Source organism: Protopterus annectens, chromosome 4.part0 (genome assembly GCF_019279795.1).
Source record: "Protopterus annectens isolate FY-2018-M chromosome 4.part0, PAN1.0, whole genome shotgun sequence".
Classification (NCBI taxonomy): Eukaryota; Metazoa; Chordata; order Ceratodontiformes; family Protopteridae; genus Protopterus; species Protopterus annectens.
The window spans coordinates 661,072,713-661,094,655 of NC_056733.1; the positions used below are offsets into that span (position 1 = coordinate 661,072,713).

At 39.2% G+C, this 21,943-nt stretch overlaps 1 protein-coding gene across 1 annotated transcript in view; it reads left to right on the plus strand.

The window, feature by feature from the left end:
• Positions 1 to 21,943, plus strand: part of ATXN2 (ataxin 2) — a 2,781,632-nt gene that overhangs the window by 1,546,224 nt on the left and 1,213,465 nt on the right. Inside the window, exon 19 of the mRNA XM_044068622.1 lies at positions 19,978 to 20,048. Coding sequence (XP_043924557.1) covers positions 19,978 to 20,048 — 71 coding nt within the window. The remainder of the gene's footprint in view (positions 1 to 19,977; positions 20,049 to 21,943) is intronic.

The window sequence follows — 21,943 nt, forward strand, 5'->3', positions numbered from 1 at the left end:
TAGTGCTCCATCAAGGTTTTTTATCGGCCGTTTCAGCATGTCTGCCCCATGGACCCTCCTCTTTCAGTTCAGTCTCATGTTGAAATGTTTTTTAAAAGGGCTTTGCATAAGAGGCCTCCAAGAAAACCAGTGGGCCCCTCCTTGGAGTCTTAATTTTGTGTTACAGTAACATTTTCTCCATTTGAACTAGCTAATCTAGCTGACTTTAAGTTCTTTATATGGAAAACAGTTTTATTGATTGCTATGACCTTTACTAGAAGGCTGTCTGAGTTGCAGGCTCTTATGGCAAGTCAACCCTGTCGCATTTTCCACAGAGACAGGGTGTATATAATCCTTCCTTTTTGCCTAAAGTGGTATTTGAGTTTACTTTAAGCCAAACTTTGCATCTCCCTGTTTTCCTTCCTGAACTTAAAGATAAGGGAGAAAAGGGTACTCCATACCTTGGATAGCCAAGCACAACTCAGTTACTATTATGACAGAACTAAATCTTTCAGCTCTTCTTATCAGTCATTCATTTCTTGTGAAGTTAAAATGAAGGGTTAACCTGTGTCAAAACAAACTTCCAAATGGTTGTGTAAGGTTATTACCTTTGTTATACTCAACAACAAAATAATTTTCAGGCAGGGTCAAGGCCTGCTCTACCTAGGACATGGATTCTTCTTTCACTTTTTGGAAAGGATTGGCTACTAGAAATATTCTAGAAGCTACTACTTTTTGGAAAAGGTTGGCTTCTAGAAATATTTTAGAAGCAACTCTGTCCTGTGTACACATGTTTACAAGGCATTACAAGCTTGATTCCTTCTTTATCTAGATCAGCATGTCCTAGGGCCATTCTCCTAGGCCTCCTGTCCTTGTTTCCTTCCACTTCCCAGATGTAGTAAGCTAGGGTAATCTACTCGTATAGCTGAAGCTACTAAGAGGAACATTGTACGGTTGCATAAGTAAACTTACCATAACAGTAGATGTTTGAATGCTCACTGCTGCAGTAGCTGCTCGCTCCCTCCATTCCCCTCATTTTATGACATGTTTATGCCAAGGTGTCAGCCTCTCTCCCCGTGTTGGCATCTGAAGGACTTTGTGACCAGTGGTTAAGACTGACTCGGCTCATGGAAGATGATGCCCTGAAGCTTTGGAAGATGGTCGGCTGTTACATCCTTGGCAGGATATAATCCATACAGTTAAGGCAGCAGTGACCATTCGAACATCTACTTTTATGGTAAGCTTACTTGCACAGCTATACCGCCTCTCTATGTGGATCAGGAACACAGGTTTATACCTTGATTTCATACAGCATGCACTTCACATTTTTAGGGAGATTTTATTTATTTATTTATTTATTTATTTATTTATTTATTTTAACATTTGTTTACCAGGAAAGTCTGAGTGGGTCAGGAACCCATTTTCAGAGGAGGCCCGGGGAGCAAAGCTCCAAATGATGCGTGAAAGTTAAGACAATTTACATGAACAAGATAAAAAAATATTAAGGCACACAATAATTGAATGCTAAATAAGTACAGAGAGGTAGATGCGATAAATACAAAATAAGTACAAAGAGATAGGTAAAAATAATAAAACATGTACTAAATTAAAGTGAAGTGGTAGATTGCAAACTTTTTTATATATATACATCAGGTAGGAGTAAGGTAAAGAACGAGGATTAGAACATTAGATGCAAGTAGATACTTAGAAGAATGGACAAGTTAAGGGTGTAGAAATGTGGAAAGTCTGTTAGTCCAAAATGCTAGTGGTTAGTAGATGACATTTCCTGTTTTAGGAATAGAAAGGAAAGCCCTTAGAGAGTTAATGGAGTTCACCTGTTAGGGAAAGAGCAGGGATAGGTCTGATGACAGAAAATGTTTTTAGGGTGCTTTTGAAGTTGTTAAAACTCTCAATGGTGGTAGTGTCTGTTGGCAGAGAGTTCCAGAGCTTGGCAGTGGTATGTGAGTATAGGTACTGCCCAGCTCTTTCGGTTAGAATGTAGACTAAGAGTTGTTTTCAGAGTAGAAGGCTGTTGTAGGTATGTAGGGTTTTAGGACGGATTTGAGGGCTGGGCAGCTATCAGGTGTGTATATAATTTTATGTGTAGAAGACAGCTGTTAATAGGCTTAGGTGCTGTGTGAGTTTGAGCCAATTTAGTTCTTTCAGAGCTAGGCTGTGATGGGAACGGTAGGGGTAACCTGTGGTGAATTTGATAATTTTATGGTAGCATGATTGGAGCTTGTTTTTAAGAGAAGATTATAAACTGGTGTATAAGGGGGCTGCATATAAGAGTGATGGAAGCAAATAGATGTTGGCGAGGGTTTTTCTGGTGGATCTATCTAAGATGCATGTAGGATTTCTTTTAGAACTTTACTTTTGTATTGGTCCTGGTGCTGTATGTTTTTTTGTGTGTGTTGTACAGTGGTGGCTGTACTCCTGAATGCAAGGATTTGCTCTGTTAACTTGACTTAGTAGTTGTTGCTACCCCATTCATGGAAGCCCCTTCCTTTTTCTCTTTTTGCATGTCAGGGGCTCTGCATGATTAATTTGGCTTTTATGTTAAAAGAAAGATGTATATTCTGTGCCTGCATCAGTCATTTCAGTCTTTGTAATGCTGATACGGAGGTTCAACACTTGTGCGGTGCTGCATTTCCAAGAGGGATCCTTGTTCCCATTTCAAAAAGATTATTACATGTGCATATTCTTTTCTTTCCAACTTGTAAAGGTTCTTAGGCCTGCTTTTGATCAATTCCAAAGTCATGCTTAACTGCCGTCTGATGAGTGTCCAGCTCTCTGAATGTGTTTATTATTTTAGAAGAAAAAAATGCTCTTAAACTTGGACCTTATTACATCTGCCATTGGGGCATTCTCCTGACTTGCTGCTTATACAGGTCATCTTTTGAATGACAGATTTTTGTTTCCCCTGTCTGGAAAGAATTTCAGACCTGACTTGTCCCCTTTGAGCTGATGTATGTTCTCCCTTTTATTTGTCATATATCCAGGTTATTCCTTTTCATAGCTTTGCCAGTCAGCAATCCATCTTGTCCACTTAAGAACCTTAAGGTTCACTTCTCATTAATGTAAGCATTCTGTTTCCATGGTTAATATTTTGAGCATCTCCACTCTCAAATGTCCTTGAGAAATGTATACACAAATAAATCCTTAGCTAGCTACTAATGAAAAATATGCTCTCCCCTGTGCAATGTGGTTTTTGCCTAAGTCTTAGTTCTGAAACTGCACTACTTAACTTCCTGAAGATTGTAAGTCTGTATGCAAGTTAAAAGTCATTTTGTATCCTCCCTGTTTCTAGACCATCAAAGGCATTCAGCACTGCGTCTAATGATCTTCTAATAACAAGACTACCCATCCTAAATTTAAACCAGCATACAACCTTCTGGTTTTCTGACTGTGCAACAGATGTGAAGGTGCTAAATGGCAAGATTCCCATTCATTTTCTGAGTTGATACCAGTAGGAGTTCTGCAAGGTTACAAACTTGGCCTGTTCAATATCTTCATTAATGATGTGCTCAGACTATCACACCTTCTTCACTTATACACTGCGCCATTGTGCTGCACGAATCTGGTCCACAAAATCTCTACATCAGCCCCAGGTTCCCACACAGTAGTTAATATAAAATGTTGAGAAATAGATTACTGAATCCAAAGTACAAGATTAACAACCAATACAGAATGTTATATTCATAAAATTGCAGAAAGTATTGTAAGAGCTAAGACAACACAAGAATGGAGAAATGAGATTTTGCCTCTAGAGACGACTGCAAGTAGGGGTATAGAAAATAGGCAAAGGGATGTTGGAATTTACTGGAGAAAACTGGCAAAGGAGCCCATGGTATTGGTTGCAAATAGCTAGCAGGGAAAGGTTAATTGAGTTGGATGAGGCCAAGGAGATGTTTGTACTGCAGGCTAGAGATTGCCTTCCTTACCAGGAACTGATCAGAGTATAGGCAAAGAGAAAGTGATAGGGAAGTGACAAGGGAAGGAGCAGTTCTGGTAGAGTTTTTAGTCAAGTTTAGAGCAGAAGCTGTTAAAATGGGATAATTAGTAGGGCCTGTAAAATATTGCATGTTAGCTATAAGACTAGGTCAGTAGAGGTTAGAAAAGGTTGGAAAAGGAGACTGGAAACACAGTATACAAAGAAAAATGGGAGGACATCTGTATGGCTCCCAAGTATGTAACAAAATCTGAAAAGTTTAGGAGTTTTGCTTGGGAGTGTGTGCATAGTTTTTTTAGACCCCAAGCAGACTTCCGAGAATTTTTCCTCAGGTAGACTGCAAATGCTGGAGATGTTGTGGAAAAAAAGAGAGGTAGCTGGCAACATATTGTTTTGAGAGTGTAATGAGTTGGCAGATTTTAAAACGAATCTACAGAGTACACTGTCAGAAATAACGGGGAAGCAAATGGCTGTATTAAAGTAAATATTTTTTTGAGATCTGAATTGCCTATACATAATATAGCCTTACAAAGTTTAATGTTACTGGCAACCGAAAAAGCAATTACTAGAAAATGGATCTCAGCATCTGAACTAACTGTAACTGAAGTACTGGGTATTGTAAATGAGATACAAGAACTAGAGGTGGGATCCTTAGAAAAGGGAAAGGAGCAAATTACATAAATGGAATTTGTGGGAGCAGTACATACAGAATAATGTTCAGGACGAGGGGCTAGGTGTAAAGGAAGGCAGGAAATGAGCAATTTATGTAATGTTGCTGTGAGTAGTAATTAAAAAAAAAAAGAAACCATAATACATGTATGAATATGAAAAATGTTTTTCTATTAATGTGTGCCTTTGTTTTTATTGACAAGATAATTATGGTGTTTAAAAACAAGTTATTATACCATGACCCCCCATTAATATTCCAAAACGTGCATGCTGATTGGTCAGTGTGCACGTTGTAAATCGACTTATACTAATGGAAAAAGGTCCGGTCGCCCGGACTTTTTCCATTAGTGTAAGTCTTTTTTAAAACACTGTCTCGCTATGTTAAAGGAGTTTAACATAGTGAGACAGGTTTAAAAAAAGCAACGGAGATCTCTGTTGCTTTTTTTAAAGCTGTCTCGCTATGTTAAACTCCTTTAACATAGCTTAATAGTAAAAAGCAACGGAGATCTTGCTTTCTCCGTTGCTTTTTAAACCTGTCTCGCTATGTTAACGGGTTTAACATAGCGAGACCATTTTAAAATAAGCAACGGAGATCTCCGTTGCTTATTTTAAAGCTGTCTCGCTATGTTAAACCCATTTAACATAGCGAAACAGTAAAAAGCAACAGAGATCTTGCTTTCTCCGCTGCTTTTGCCCACAGCTCTGATGTACTGCGTAGGCATACGCATGCGCAGTACATCAGAACTGCCGCAGAATACCAGACAGCTGCGGAAGGGCAGCAAGGAGGCATTATACAATGCCATTATTTAAGAAAATTAATTATTTTTTTCCTTAAATAATGTCATTGTATAATAGCAATAACCCACTTCTGGATGTGGGTAATGCTGGATTTACCCATGGTTGTCTTTGTTTGGTCCCTTGGGCTTCACCCTCGTGACCAAACCACACCAACCGTGGGTAAATCCAGCATTACCCACACCCAGGTGTGGGTTATTGCTATATTCTATAATACCAAGAAAACTGTATTACTTTTATTTGTCCTTAATTCAGCATGACAAATAACACATTTCCATGTCACATACAGGCTGCAAATTGAAAGTGAACAGTTAACTCAAACTAAACTGGGTACGTTTCCATTAACAGAGCAGAAGTCGTAATACATTGCAAGTGCAGACAACAGGAATCACAGCACAGCAACAGTTAAGCAGAAGGCAGGAAACTGCTAATCTGCTTGAACATTGAGGAAAATATTTCAGTTTTTGTATGTAAATGTCGCCACATGATTTAGGGCAAATAGGAATGCAGGTGGTGGCGACGACTGTGAAATTGTAGGAAGATAGAAACACGGGTTCCTTCAGCAGATAGCATGACCTACAACAATATATTTGGCTGTGTTCCTGTACACCCACACAAATCAGAACAGTTCAATCAGCTGTCTACCAAATGTAATAGTAAGAAGTGACAGATGTCTTTTACGCAGTGCTCCTGGTTTGTGTACCTTAACTGAAAAACAGAATTACAGCATTTAGAAAGTAGGCCAAGTCACAACGATCCCAGAAAGGGAAATTTACAGTTATCGTATATGTGTGGAGGTGAATGTATTAATGGCGTGAATTTACAACAGTCGAGCATTCTGTGTTAACAATAAACCCGTGCATTGAACAAATTAAAAAGTAACCATATAAACAATGCTGTACGTGATTTAAGGTTAAATTCAGTGTATACAATTGGTAAGGGGTGTTCAAAACAGTTATATCCTTTTATTCAACGTGACGTATTACAGTAGGTAAACATGGTGGTCCAATGCTACAATTTCTTCACAGTCTTCTGGACAGCTTGTTTTACAATTTACAAGCATGCCAAACTTAAATATTGTGTAACTGTTCAATGATCAATTTATACTGTTTAGGTATTTCATGAATCTCTGTGATCTATATAGCAAGAAATGAAATATACGCAATTGTTTAAATAGTTATTTATTTTGCTTGGTTAAAGGGTTTGTTTCTATAGCAAACATTCCATTACAATATTTGGTCTGCTGCCCCATTAACGGAAAAGTACCCTAAACTGTTAGGTGTAATGATAATGTAAAATTTGATACTCAATTTAACTATACAATATCAAAAAACATTTTAAAAACTAGGTATGCAGTGTAAACCAAACATTGCTTCTGTGGTTCATAGGTGTTTACTAGGCTAATGACCACAAGGGCCTTTTTAAGCCTAGCCATGCATTCCAAATCTCTGACGAGTTCTGATACCCTTGATAAGTGTAAGCATGGACCTGGGAGATGAACCATTTATAGGTTATCTGTTTGCATCAGAGCCATAGGTGTCAAACCAGGGATGAATTTCCAGTTTCCCATCCAATTGTCCAAGTTGCACTTGAATTGGATTAGGGAGGAACTCTGCTTCACATAGATGAGGACCTGTTCCATAGACTGGGTAGTCTCTGGGATACATACCTATCTCTCCAGCAGGTCCTATTTATATCACAGACAAGGTTTAAGTCTTTAGAATGGGTAATTCTGGTATTGTTTGTTTTGTGGATATGCAGGAGGTCCATCAGAGTGGTTTCTGACAGCACCCTGTATGCCAGGCATAGATCTCCCCTCAAAAGCATGCAGGAGACAGAATGCAGGGATAGGGCCTTGAGGTGGTCTCCATAGGACATATTACTTATGCCCTGTATTCTTTTAGTGAAGAACCTTGTGCGTTCTCCATGCTACCAGTTAGCAAAATATTGTTACTTCCAAGCCTTTTATCTGCCTCTGCTATCTTAACCAACCCCCCCCCACCAAAAAAGAAAAAACTCCAAAAACTTGAATAAGCCTATGGTTTGGCATAATGGTTAAGGCACGGGTTCCCAAACTGTGTGCCGCGGTGTCCTGGGGAGCCACAGCTTCCTTACAGAGGAGCCGCGAAGCTTAGCAGCTGATTGCAGGTAAGTGAATGCCTGTATGAGTGTGTGTCCCCATCTGTGTGTGTGTGAGTGAATGCATGCATGAAAGCAAGAGTCTGTCTGTGAGAGAGAGATCGGGAGAGTGAGAGCGATGTGTGAGTGAATGCAGGAATGAATGAAGGTGTGTGTGTGAGTGTTTGTGTGAGAAATCGGAAGAGTGCGAGCAATGTTTGAGTGAATGCAGGAATGGATGAAGAAGTGGGTGTGGGTGTGAGATTGGGAGAGTGAGCTCGATGTGTGAGTGAATGCAGGTATGAATGAGGAAGTGGCTGTTTGTGTGTGAGATCGGGAGAGTGAGACCGATACATGAATGAATGCGTAAGTGTGTGTGACAGTGAGAGCGATGTGTGAATGGATCCAGGTATGAATGAGGAAGTGACTGTTTGTGTGTGTTTGATTGGGAGAGAGTGAGAGTGATGTGTGAGTGAATGCAGGTATGAATGAGGAAGTGTGACTGTGTGTGTGTTTGATTGGGAGAGAGTGAGAGCTATGTGTGAGTGAATGCAGGTATGAATGAGGAAGTGACTGTGTGTGTGATTGAATATCCAGATTTTTGCCTCATATTTTTGGTGTGTTCCTCCTAAAATCTGTACTTTTCTGGCAAATAGTTGAGGATTGAAGTCATTAAATAATGACAAACATTTAAGACTCCACATCGTTCAGAGAATTCATGCTAATACAAAACCTATTATTCTATCATCTTTCTAAGTCCCTATTTGTCTTGCCATCATTTTAGGCTTTGTCCAGATTTTTTGCTCTAAAAATCTGGGCAAAGCCTAAAATGATGGGGGGACAAAAAGGGACAAATTTTAAATATTGCTCTTACAAACTTAGAAAGTTGATAGAATAATAATTCTCTGAAGGATGTGGAGTCTTAAACTCAAATGATTGTCATTATTTAATGACTTCAATCCTCAACTATTTGCCAGAAAAGTACAGATTTTAGGAGGAACACACCAAAAATATGAGGCAAAAATCTGGACATTCTGTGAAAATCTGTACAGTTGGGAGGTGTGAATCACACACACACACACACACACACACACACACACACACACACACACACACACACACACACACACACACACAGCCACTTCCTCATGCATACCTGCATTCACTCACACATCATTCTCACTCTCCGATCTCACACGCGCACACACACGCAGTCACTTCATTCATTCCTGCATTCACTCACCGCAAACTAATAAGCTTAACTGCAAAATAAACCGCAAACTGTTCGCGGTTTATTTTGCAGCTAAGCTTATTAGTTTGTGGCGACCCAGTGAGGAAGCTGTGGCTCTCCAGGGTGCCCCAGCACACACTTTGGGAACCCCTGAAACATGCACTTCATGTGCACCGTGGGGGGCCCTTGGGAAAACCTGGATTCATCAAGGGAGCCGAGAATCAAAAAAGATTGGGAACCACTGGGTTAAGGTCTTTACCTCATAAACACAAGGTACAGGGTTTGATTCTGACCTTTGGTTATTGGCTAGACTTAAAATGGCTTTTCAGGGTAGTTAGCCTAGTATTCACCCATGAACCTATTTGCAACAAACCACTCAATCAAAACATATTGCCTTACACATCAGAAAGCCAACATGCTAAAACTAAAGAACACACTAAACTCTTTCTCAGCCAAAATTCTCAGCCAGCCCTTTTTGGAAGAGCATTTCTATTTTCAGATCTAATTTACTCTTGTGTAAGATGCTTATATTTTGAAGGTATATCCCTATTTTCACGCTTTATTTACCCCTTCACACAATTTTCTGACTCCCTCTTATTGCATGTAAATTTTGAAACTGTTTAATAGTCAGAAAACCATACTATATGACCAGCATACTACTGGCAACAGTAATTAAAGAGGACACACATCTCACAACTCCCATTTTGAAGCAAAAATAAATTACCCTGTGTGGTGGAATTTTGCAGTACAGTTCATTAAAATCTGTAGATTTTGCTCTCTCACTCTCTCTCTCTCTGTTGCTCATAATGTGCTTATTTTCTCATAATTTTTGTCATCCTGGTTTTTAAATATGTGTTTCTAAGTGGTATCCTTAATTCCTACTGGATGTAGGAAGAGTTGTGTGCTGCTTAGTATTCATATTTTATGCTAATTAGATGTCCTGGCTTTTGGCTGAATGTTCTTACTTTTCAAAGGCCTTGGGTCCTATTTTCATTATCTGCAGTTTGAGAGGTAATGCCCAGCAAATAAATACATGGCTATCACAAATGTCATAGTTAAATATAATACAGCTTGGTCCCTTGAGATCATTCAGTCAGTCTCTCCTAACTACCTCAGAATCAAATAATTAGCATGGTGAGTCATTAAACTTTGTAGCAGTAGCCAGAAGATGGCATTGTGTCCTGCTAGATATTCATTCAGTAATTTAACACCAGTTCCTCTAAAGCTAATCTAAGGAACTGTTAAAAAATAATTGGATTTGCTCCAGTGTGTACTGTACTTTGTTTGTGTCTTTCGGCTTTTCCCGGTTAGGGGTCGCCACAGCGGAACTCCGGTCCACTAATGATTGGTAGTTGATTTTTACGTGCCGAGTTACCAGCCCTGACGCACGACCTTCAACGAAGGTACGCCCATTCACGCATGTCTCCACGCAGAAGACGCTCTAGCTGAGAATCGAACCGGACAGCGTCTTACTGTGAGGCGACAACGCTACCGCAGCACCACCACCTCGGGATCCAGTGTGTACTGTACTAATAGTACTAAAGGTTTTGATTTCTCATTCCCTTAATCATTGTTCTTTTCTTGTTTCCCAGGTACCAACGGTCACTCAAAGTAGTCTTATCCATTTTTTTCTTTAAACTCTTTCATAATGTCTCGTCCTAATTTCATTCACCAGTGAACTTTTTTATCTCTACAGACTCCTACTCAAATGTCGTAGTACCTTTTGTACTAAGAAATTCTTGGCAAGAATTGTATATCCTTCTGCTGTTATAATTTCTCCTATCACTTTCTGAGAATCTGTGTTTATCAAAAGGAACTACAGATCCATCAGTCTAATGAGCCTAATGTGCAAAGCCATGGAACAATTAATCATGGAGATTATAAACAAAGGCATTGGCAAGCTGCAGATGCTGGAACCATCACAATTTGGCTTTAAGGGAAGGTCTTGCCTACTTAACCTGGTAGACTTCAAGAGTGTCACCAAGAGAGTCACCAAGAGAATGGAAGAGGGTAAAACCACGCATACAGTGTATGTTGACCCAGCCAAGACATTCATTATAATACCCCACTCGAGCATTGTTGGCAAGCTCAATGAGTTAGTGGCTGTAATCATATAGAAACTGGAAGCAAGATAACCATTGGAACATTAAAACCACCTATATTTTAATATATATTGTAAGAGATATTTAAGTTTTAACCAATTACAATTATATGTTTACATTTCTATAGAATTAGACTGTTGATTTTTTCTTTGTTTTTCAAATATGTATAAAAACAAGATTTATTTCTGGTTTCTGTACATAAGCACAGCATTTATCTGACAATTTATATAAGTTTCACCCAATAAAGATTTGTTGTTTTGCTACTAAGAAGTGAAGCTGTTTTAATTGTAACAAGAAGATTTGGTGTTTTGGTACATAGAATGTAAAGTTGTTTTTAATTGCAAAAGTGAGAGAATATTGATCGCAGCAAGAGTTTTTACTACCGTTTGGTATTTAATTTACAAATATTTCTTTACTACTACTTGGTGTTTTAGCTTAGCTAGAATATTTCAAAAGGCCATTCTTTCATGTTTTTTAAGCTCAATTAGTTAGGCATAAATCCCTATATAACATGCTGGATTGCTGGCTGGCTCACATATGGGACTCAAGAAGTCATGATCAATGAGGACACCTCCACCAGGAGACTGTTCACCAGTGGAGTACCCAGGGCTCTGTGCTGAGCCTGCTCTTGTTTGGCATCTACTACACTGAAGTCTAGGCTAATGTTCAAGGCCTCTGGCTCAGTGAGTTCACAGATGACTGTAAATTAGGAGCTGTTATAGATTCCCCTTAAGACACCAGCATCTTGCAAGACTATTTAAAACAGACTAATGTAATGTCTTTTGGAAAACTACCAACCCAAGTTAATTATTCCATTGATAAAATGCCCCTTAAGAGTCGAACGAGTAGTAAGGGATTTGGGAACATAAGTAAACAGCAATCTGGCCTTTGGCCAGCATGTGGCTAAGATAGTAAGAAAATAATTTTATGTTGCCCAACATATATAGTTAAGGGCATTTAGGATGAAGGAAGTTATAGTACCACTCTTCCCTGCCCTATTCAGACCTATCAGTGAGTACAATGGCCCCCTTTGACACGCCCCTAATCAGACACTTGCAACCATTGGAACAAAGTTTTCAAACCAGGAGAACTCAGGGCATCAGTACCCTGTCCTGCACTGATCGCGTAAAGACACTGTCTCTGTATTCAGACTCCTAGAGGCTGCTTAAAGAGGATCTTTGCCTGGCTTACTGTGCTTCCTCAGACTAAGCCTTGATGGATTTTTTGGACATACACAAAACAAACCGCACCAGAAACACTAAATCCAAGGATCTGAACTTCACTTGTGACATAAGCAGAAGATGCTGGAGAGAGAGATGCGTCCCAAAGCAACCCTGTGGTACAAAATCTCCCCATCTATGTAAAACAGATTTCAGCCCTGATGTTATTGAAATGAAACCTTGATAATTAGATGGGAAATCATAAATTTACCCCCAGTCTGGCCCCCATGTTACTTAAGGGCAGAGACCGTCAATATGAAAAGTGTTAGCCTAACTGATAACCCCCCCATATAGATGACCATGATATTCTGAATCCAAATGAGATTGAGATACACAGCATGGCTTGTAAGAGCTATAGTGGTCATTAGCCTGGTAACAGCAGTCATTAGATCACTGTTGCAGTAGCCTAAGGCAAGCTGTATAGGACATATCTTGCCAAGGATAGAACATCCAGTCAGCTTCCAAAGCTTAAGACACCTTCCATGTGCCTTTGTGACCATTAGAACTCAAGGGTGATCCAGTATAAAAGCAAACATACAAGATAAAAAAAAAAAAAAAATCAGCTTACTTTTTAGATACAATCTTCTGTTAGTTTCTCGTCAGGTGGACTAAGTACCCATTAGGGACTTGCTTACATTTTTGTGAAAAGTGTATTTATTTTTGTCTCTGAATTTATATCTGTAAGAAATGGGACATGTTCATGTGGTTACCAGATTCCCCACAAAGATTACCACGTCTTTGCCTTTTTTGTTTAGGAGAAGAGTAGGACACTCAGTCCTGTTCAATCTGTAGATATTTTACTTCTCAAACTCTTAAGTAGTAGGCGTAGTACTCTTTCTTTTACATTTGAAAGTCAAATGCAAAGGCTTTTACTTTTGGAGTGGTCCAGGGTTCCAACCCTTAAGGTCCCCAGGAGAGAAAAGTATCCAGATTGGCTTGTTTTCCACTCTGTCTTCCTCCTTGCCTTAGCCTTGGATGGGCAGCTCTACTGTGGCTGTTTTGGAGCCCTCAGATCATCTTTCAGCTTTTCTCATCTCCTCTAGCATTGCTTTTCTTTAAGTCACTAAGAACTGAGAGCCAATCACATCCTACAGGGCAGCTTATACATCTGCTTTGGGCAGAGAAAAAAACGCCACTTTTGCTGGCATCAAAGGAGGAAATTGACTTAGCTCCCTTATAGGGTTGCATTGAGGAGACAGTTTCCTGGAGAGAGAACTCTAAATTTGAGCGCTCCTTTTTGGTAGATGCTCCCAAGAAAAGGAAGCACAAATTAAAGCATCCTTCTGCTTCTGCATCCCCTTCGACTATAGGAGTGAAAGATGATTACTTTGCCTTTACTTAAGGCTTTCCAACTGTTTAAAAAGAAAAGGACACCCTCACAGTTAAATTCTGATTCCAGATAATTGGAAGTTTGAGTCTGAAAAAAAAACAGGTTTTTCAAAAGAAAATTTGCATTTTTTAAAACCTTTAGCAGGATGAAGGATTTATTTAAGTGGGAATAAAAAGAAATGTCAGAGACCCAGTAAAGATAACATGAATTGTTGCAAGTAGATTCTCCTCAGCCAGTGGCTGTTCCCCCTGTTTTAACAGTCTTGCAGGACACCTTCAATGCAGCGAGCAGTTGTCCTGATAGTTAGCTGTCAACCTCTAGTAAAGCTGATAAATTATATTAAGTTCCACAAGCCCACAACATTCTCTTTATAAGTTTTAGGGCAGATCCTGCAGTTGTTTCTGTTTCAAAACCAATGTTTCCCAAACACATCATAGCGGCTAACCCTTTTTCAGAAGACAAAGATGGGAAGAAGGTGTATATTTTTTCCACCTTGTCATTTAAAAGAATAAAATGCCAACTCATGTCCCAGACTTCTTCTAGCTTCTTTGGACAATATGAAAATGTTAATTGCTGATCTTTCTTCTGCTGATACTAAGTCACCTTAACTTCCTTACTTTTTTCTGTGTCACAAGTTACTAAACACTCAAATGTTTGTATGACACTGCAGATGCTGTGTCCAGGGTGTCTGCCACTTGATTAGTTATGAGATTTGCTTGGCTGCGTACTCAGTTTACCAGAGGATGTGAAAGCATAACTATTGAATGCATCTCTGAATAAAGTAATAGTATTTGGGCCATCCTTTGTTGACAAACTAAATAAGATTTAATGAAAGAAAGGGGAAAGTTAATCAAAGGGGTGTTTCTCAAGTATTTCGGTCATCTATTCCCAAATATAATAGAAACTATCCTTCTAGCCCAGAACCCCTCTTATAGAAAGCAATATAAACAACTCCATCAAAAAACAGGCTAGAAAACATTTAAAAAGCAGTGGCAGGGAGGTTCAAAAAAGAAGACGACCTTCCCAAGCACGAGAACAAACTAAAAAAGATTGACTATATCTCTCATCAATTTCTCCTCCTTCCTCACCCTTGCAACTCAGTAAAGCTTTTCAAAACCTAGGTCTTCACTTTCCTCTTTGACATCCTCTTGTTTAGACACCTGGGTCTTGAGAGAAACATTCTGAAAGGCTACAGCTGGCAGTAGGTCTCCCTCCCTAATTTCTAAAGGTTTCCATCCTTCCAATCAACTTTCCTTGTTTTCTCCTATCCTCGATCAAACGCTGTACCTCCAGTTCAAATAAATAGTTATACTCAAGGATTTTACTGGTGCCAAAGAATGAATGAGCTTTGGAGGCCTGTTCATGGCTTTCATTTCTAAAGCCTCGCTTCAAAATTCAAAGTCTTGCACTCACTCTCTGTCTCTGCCATCTGTGTTAGCACCTGTAATAGCCCATTGCAGGTTACATCTTACTAGACTCTCTTCTAAATTGTCTAGAACCTATTTTTCAGTCTGGGATTTTTTCTCTCATTCCATCTCACAAGGTTGTCTCCTAAGTACATCCATCACAGTAGCTTTTCTTCCTCAGGACAAAGGGGATTTCTACAAAGAACATTTTACATTTTCCAACCAGGCTCTGACAGTAGCCAGAGATTATCTCAGGATTTTAGGATTCATGGCTTCTGCAGTGCTTATGATTTCTGTACCAGACTTCACATTAGGAAAATTTAGGAGTTCCTCAAATCATTTTGGATCCAGCACCTGCAATTCCTCTCTCTTCAAATTTCACTGCTGGGCTTTGTTAAAAGGGAGATCAACTGGTGGTTGTTGCATTTCTCCCTCAATACAGGTAACCCTTTCTCTCTTCCATCCCCTACTGTGTGTGTGTGTGTGTGTGTGTGTGTGTGTGTGTGTGTGTGTGTGTGTGTGTGTGTGTGTGTGTAACCACAGATGCATCAGATTTTGCAGAAGGCACTTTATCCAAGGGTGTGAAAGTTCAGGGTCTATGAAACCAGCAGGACAAATTGAAGCATATATGTGTGTGTATATATATATATATATATATATATATATCAAAAAAGGTGGCATTGGTAAATGTTCTCTGATCTTTAAACCATCTGTGGAGTCCAAGACCTCTACTAGTCATCACAGATAATGCCACAGTCATGGGCGTACATAAAATAAGGAGAACCAGATCTTACCCATGTTGCAGACTACTTATGATAGCTTGGAAACTATCACTTCAGTGCAGTCTATTCTTACAGGCAACCACCTTTCCATCAGAGCATTTATTTTGGCAGACAAGTTGAGTAGGACCAGGTCACACCCCCTGCAAAGGAAATTTTTCTGGCAGACAAGTTGAGCAGGACCAGGTCAGACCCCCTACAAAAGGAAATTTGGCAGACAAGTTGAGTAGGACTAGGTCACACCCCCTGCAAAGGAATTTTTTCTGGCAGACAAGTTGAGCAGGACCAGGTCAGACCCCCTACAAAAGGAAATTGCATCCCAGGGTCTTTCAGGAAATCCACCTGTGGGGAACTCAATTTGATCTGTTTGCCAATTTTCAAAACAGTTTAAAAAGTTCTGCTCTAGAACTTGTAAAAAGTCCTGGATTACAGATGCATTTGCATTCCCATGGGTGGGAGTGTTCCTGCTTGCTTTTTCCTATCCTTTCCTGTAATAATCAGAGATCTTTTAAAGATCCAAAAGGACTGTTCAGATGTTATTCTAATGATTCCTTTTTTTCTCAAGCAACAGTGGTTATCCCTTCTTTTGAAAATGGCCAATGGCAACTGACAAAAGCTTCCTCATGGGATGAATTTACTAACATAAAACAGAGGCTCTTTGATCCACCCCAACCTGAAAACTCTTCAACTCACAGCCTGGACAATTGGATCTAATACTTTTTTAGGTACCTTTTCTCTGAGGACTTGCAGGTATTAAAGGAGGCTAAGAAACATGCTACTAGGAAATCGTATATGGCTAAATGGAAAAGATTTTCTAGTTGGTGTCATATGTTGGTTCACCTTTAGTTCACTGTTGGTGAGTGTTGTTGACCCCTGGTCTTTCGTAGTCTTCCATAAAGATTTATTTATTGGCCATTTCCTTCTCTGCCCATGAATCCCTCTGTTAGTGTTTATCTCAAGTGAAACCTTTTCTGAAAGAAGTTTTACATATCTGTCCACTGATGAATTTATTCTGAAAAAAACTACACTTTTTCCTTTTGAACTAGCTCACAAGGCTGAGGTTGTTGTAATGGAAATCAGGGTTACTCATTGCTCTAATTTTTGAAAGAATAGTATCTGACTTATAAGCTCTTATGATAACTCAGCCCACTCTCATCGTTCACAAAGATAAGGCATCTTTGAAAAGTAGCCCTTCCTTTATGCCTGAAGTGCTTCCAGAGTGTAATTTGAACCATTCCATTCATATTCTTGTTTTCTTTCCAGAACCAAAAAATGAGGCGAGAATTTTTACACACTCTGGAAGTCTGCAGACAAGTCAGATACTACACTGATCGAACAAAAGACCAGCAATTCTAATCAATAGTTTATTTCTTATGAAGGTAATAAAAAGGGACAATTTGCATCAAAACAGACCATTTCCAAATGGCTGTCTCATGACATTCAGTTTTGTTATGCATACCAAGTTAAACACTTCCAGGCAAAGTCAGAGTGGACTTTACCTGGAGTTTAGCTACTTATGCTTTTGGAATGGGGTAGAATCTAGAAATATTCTCAGAGGAGGCAATTCGGTCTTCTTTTCATACCTTTACCAAGCATGACAAAATTGATCCTTTCTCTAAGGCCAGGGCAGGATTTGCTAAAACCATCCTCCTGGACTCTCATCCTTCCTCCTCTTCCCTTTCTTTCTAAGCTGTGGTATTCATGTCATACAGCTTATGCTGCTGCAAGAGTGAGCTAACGATGAACATGCTATAGTTGTTTAACTTACCATAACAATAGATGTTTGATTAGGTCACTGTTGCAATACAAACTCCCCCCCCCCTCGTTATTTCGTCTGACAATGTGGGGATCCCCATCTTCCCCTAGTGCATTTTTCTTAGTATGGCTCTAGCTTTCCTGTTTTTTTGTGAGGGGGGGTCAAAAATGCTCTGATTGGTACCTGTAGTCTGCTTTTGTACCCGTTTCCCCTCAAGCAGTAACAGTTGTACAAGCATGTGGAAGATGCCATACACTTTAGAAGATGTACAGACATCTAGTCCTTGGCAGGATATGTCGCATATAGCTTATGCTACTGCAATAGTGCTCTACCTGAACATCTGCTGTTATGGTAAGTTAACTTACGCAACTTTACTTCAGGTTTATATCATTTACATGTTCTTTTTTCCCCTAATCATTACTTGGAACTTCACATAATGTACATCCTTATAATATATATACATATATATATATATATATATATATATATATATATATATAAAACACCTTTATTGCGACTTTTAGTATTTATTGTACATTTTTGTAATGCTTTTGTTGAATATTTTCTCAGTTTTTTTTTTAGCCTTTCTCCCAGGGCCTATGCTGAAAGTGAGCATTTGCACTCAGTCAGATCATCCTAGTTAGCAAATGAAAATAAATAAAATATGAATTTCTAGGCCCATTATTATTTTTCTGTTCAAAGGAAGTTATTTTTAAATCCGGAAAGTTGTTTGCCTTGCTTAAGGAGGTGGTTGTACTGGACCCCATAAGCTTGCAGTCCAGGAAACCATAGGGATGAATTATGAAAAACAGGGGCTGGTGCATTACGATTCTTTTAATGCTAACAGTTGTGCCTTGGTAGAGGTTTTAGTACTAGTTACTGTAGACTTGGACAAGAAGTCTTCATGCTATAGGACACATGGATATGCATCAGTCTCATGCATGCAAAACACTGCAACCATTTTGGAGATATTTTCCTGAATGATTTGTCCTGATTATTGAGAAGAGAGCCAATATGTTTTTTCTCCATCTCCTTCCATCTAAGATGACATTGTAAAGGTCATGATTTGATGTCAGACTTGTTAATTTGAGAAACCAAAATTCCTAAACACTGTATTATAATTTTCTGTTGCCCATGCAAGTATTCTTGTTTTCAAATACTGATAGAGAGGTGTAAAGCTTCACAGCAAGTGGTAATTTATTCCAGAGTTATGGGAAAAAGCATGTTTCATTTATTAGAGTGTCAAAAACATAAAGTAGAGGTACATTTTGTGATTGAGAAGTGCATGCCTATAGCTTCTGGTAATTAAAGTGCAACTTGTGAAAAGAAAAATGTATCTTGCTATAGCATTTCAGTAGCCTTTATCAATTTACTTACAAGTAAGCAAATTGATAATGTACTGTGGGAAATCCTGAGTGAAGCTGCTTTCACTGATTGTGTGATTTTTATTTTTTTTTTTTTGCAGCTGTTACGTGCCAAGTAAATGTTTTAACTGAAAAATTTTGTTAACCTTGAATGAAGCTGGAATTTATATAGTAACAGGTTTGCTTTATATTATTGCCATGAAATCGCGTTTAATTTTACATAGTAGGTGGATATGACATGATTCCACTATGAATTGTTGAGTAACGTTGGGACAGAGGTACATTGGGATGAGCATAACCAGTCCCTGATTCATCCATATGATGGAAGGAGACAGAAAGCTTTTTTGTAGGGATAAGACCACCTGCAGCTCCCATCCCTGTATATGGGAACTATGTTCTTCATATACTCCTTATTTAATATAAGCCAACTTCTCACCATTCAAGGACCATGGACAAAACATAAAAGATTATAAAAGTGTATCCTTACATTCACTGCAGTAGAATCAGGACTGGAAATGATTTACTAACATAACCTGACAAATGTCAGTCAAGTTGCAATGTTGTCTACTGATTGATCAACCAGTAGTATGGCAGCCCTTTCTTTCCCAGAGCAAGTTGCAGCAGTCATTACTTTTGTCAGCCTGTGGACATCCAGGTTTGTTGGTCACCATCCACAGTAACACCTCCGGCTAGTCTGGCGGCACAACATCATTCAAATTTTAGGGTACTTCACCCAATTGGGACCCCTTCTGTAGAGATTTAACTTTTAGGAATACCTGGCTTATTTACTGCCATCTGGTGGAGAGAGTCCTTGATGTTTTTGTTGTATGCTTCCTAAAATCTCTGGGCTTGTGTGTACAGTGATGCTAATGTTTGTGCTTGTTTGTCTCCTGTGTGCAAGTCTGACCCACTGAATTCAAGTAGGCAAAATCATCTGGTAAGTCTCTTATCTTCCTCTGAGTATATTTGCACTCTCCATGAGTTGAGAACAGGTATCCAGCTACTTGGACTCCTGCCTGTGCCCTTCTCTTCCTAGCCAACCCTTAGTTTCTTTGGGATGCTAGTTAAAGCTAGGATGCTGGCAGCATGTAAAAATGTCTTGCTTGTGTAGCGACTAGGGCAGTCATGAATTGTTCTAGCAAGGCATACTACATAAGATAGGGGGGGGGGGGCTAGTGCCTTCCCGTGTTTCCTAATGCACAGGATATGTATTTAGTAGAATGTTTGTTCTTGTCTGTTTACAAGTATATAATCTCATTGTTTTTCTCTTACACAGGTATAACTCCAGTGGTGTCTGATCACAGAAAACAGATAGATGATTTAAAGAAATTTAAAGAAGATTTTAGGGTATGTTGTTTTTCATCTTTCCTGAACCTTTATATGAAAAAATCTGTTTTGCTTCCTTCCAGATTGTTGATTTCAGTAGAAATCCTAAGTGGTACCTTGTGTTCCTTATTTATTTACTGTTTGGTAAATGGGTAGGTGAGCCATTCCAAAGACCCTTTCATTCACAAGCAAAAGGCACAGCTATAAAAGCAAGCAGTATTAATATTCAAGAAGCGTTCAGTATATTAGAACAAATGCAAAGTCAAATGTGTTTTAAATTGTCTTTACAAACATGCAGATCCTTATGCTTGTTACAGCCTTGTGTACAGAGAAATGTTGCAGAGATAAGAGTTAACAGAAAAACAAAGTCGTTCACTCTTTTTTACAGAATATATATAAATCCATTTTGAATGTAAACATTTCAGGACACAAGCAAGCCAACATTTAGAGTAATAAGCAGGGAAAGACTGTCATGGAAGTAGCATGCTGTTAAAATCCAACATTTCATGGTTACTCTCCTGCTAGAAATTACTATGTTGCTTGTTAGCAAATGGAGAGATTATTCATTGCCCCTAAATCACTTTCACTGAGATTCATTGTGCAGGTGTTCTGTGAAGGCTGTTTTGAACTCTGAGAGAGACTCTAGGCCCCTTAATTCAGGTGGGAGTCCGTTTCATAATGCTGAGTCCTAGTCAGGGAAAGGCACATTATCCAGTAGCTGTTTTATATGGGGGTCTACTTAATGTGATTGCTTTCTCTTGGATAATATTTAGGGAGTAAACCTGATCCTGGATGGGTAGTTTCTATCTCAAAGGTATGCAAAAACCACTGTTCAGTGTTTTGTGAATAAAATTACCTAGAAGATAAGCTGACCTTTAAGTGACTGGAAGACCTTTTAAATTATGTTTAACATGATTTTAGATGATCTCTTATCACCCACTTCACTCCTTGTTGAATTTCTCTTTGTGTTGTCAGACATGGAAATTATTACTATTGTTTTTTTAATTTTCCAAATTTGCAGGAAGTGAAATATGGGCATGAGTTTACTACCACAGAAATCTTTTTTTTTTTCAGTTCCATCTTTAATAATTGTTCCTGCCCTTCCCAAGCAGTAGCATCCAATCCAGAAATTGATGTAATTTTGAAAAGGGTTAGGATACTTGACCAAAGGGGGATAGCTGTTTGAGAAAGAACGGAGTGAAAAGTACCCTAATGTTTGAAATGAGATTGTGCTGCAAAGAAAAAATCATCTTTCCTCCAAGGTGAAGTAAACTCTGTTCTGTTAATAATATTAAGTAAAGGGGTTTAGTGGGCAGCTTTATCTTCTGCATAGAGAGCAGGGGCGACCCATGCTATTGGACTGCCGGACTGCAGCCCCCTCAGCTGTAAAATAAAGAAAATAAAAGAAAAGATAAAAAAAAATTAAAAAAATCGCGGACTTTCGCGCATGCGCACTAGTCCGGACTGCTGCTAAGACAGTCTGGAGCATGCACAGACGGTCTCAGCAGCAGCCCGGACTGGGAAACTTGTAAGAACAGAGCTCCCAGAAGTCTATGCAGTTTTAACTGCATAGACTGTCACTGGGAACAGATCGGACCCGGACTGCAACGTCAGCAGGCAGGCTGGAGATCTCGCGGGGATGTAATGGTAAGTCTCGTCGTCGGGGATCTCGCGGGGATGTGCTCGAACGCGCCAGCTATGGGATGTATGTAATGGCCCAGCTATATGGATCGCGGACAGCTGTGGAACGAAGGGATGGGATCTACATCGCATGGAAGGTCGCGGACAGCTATGGAACGAAGGGATGGGATCTACATCGCATAGAAGGTAAGAGGGACAGTGTGTGCGTGTGTGTGACCCTTACTCAATTATTCAGCACTGAACAAGGAAGTTTCTTGTCCTGCATTAAAAAAGTA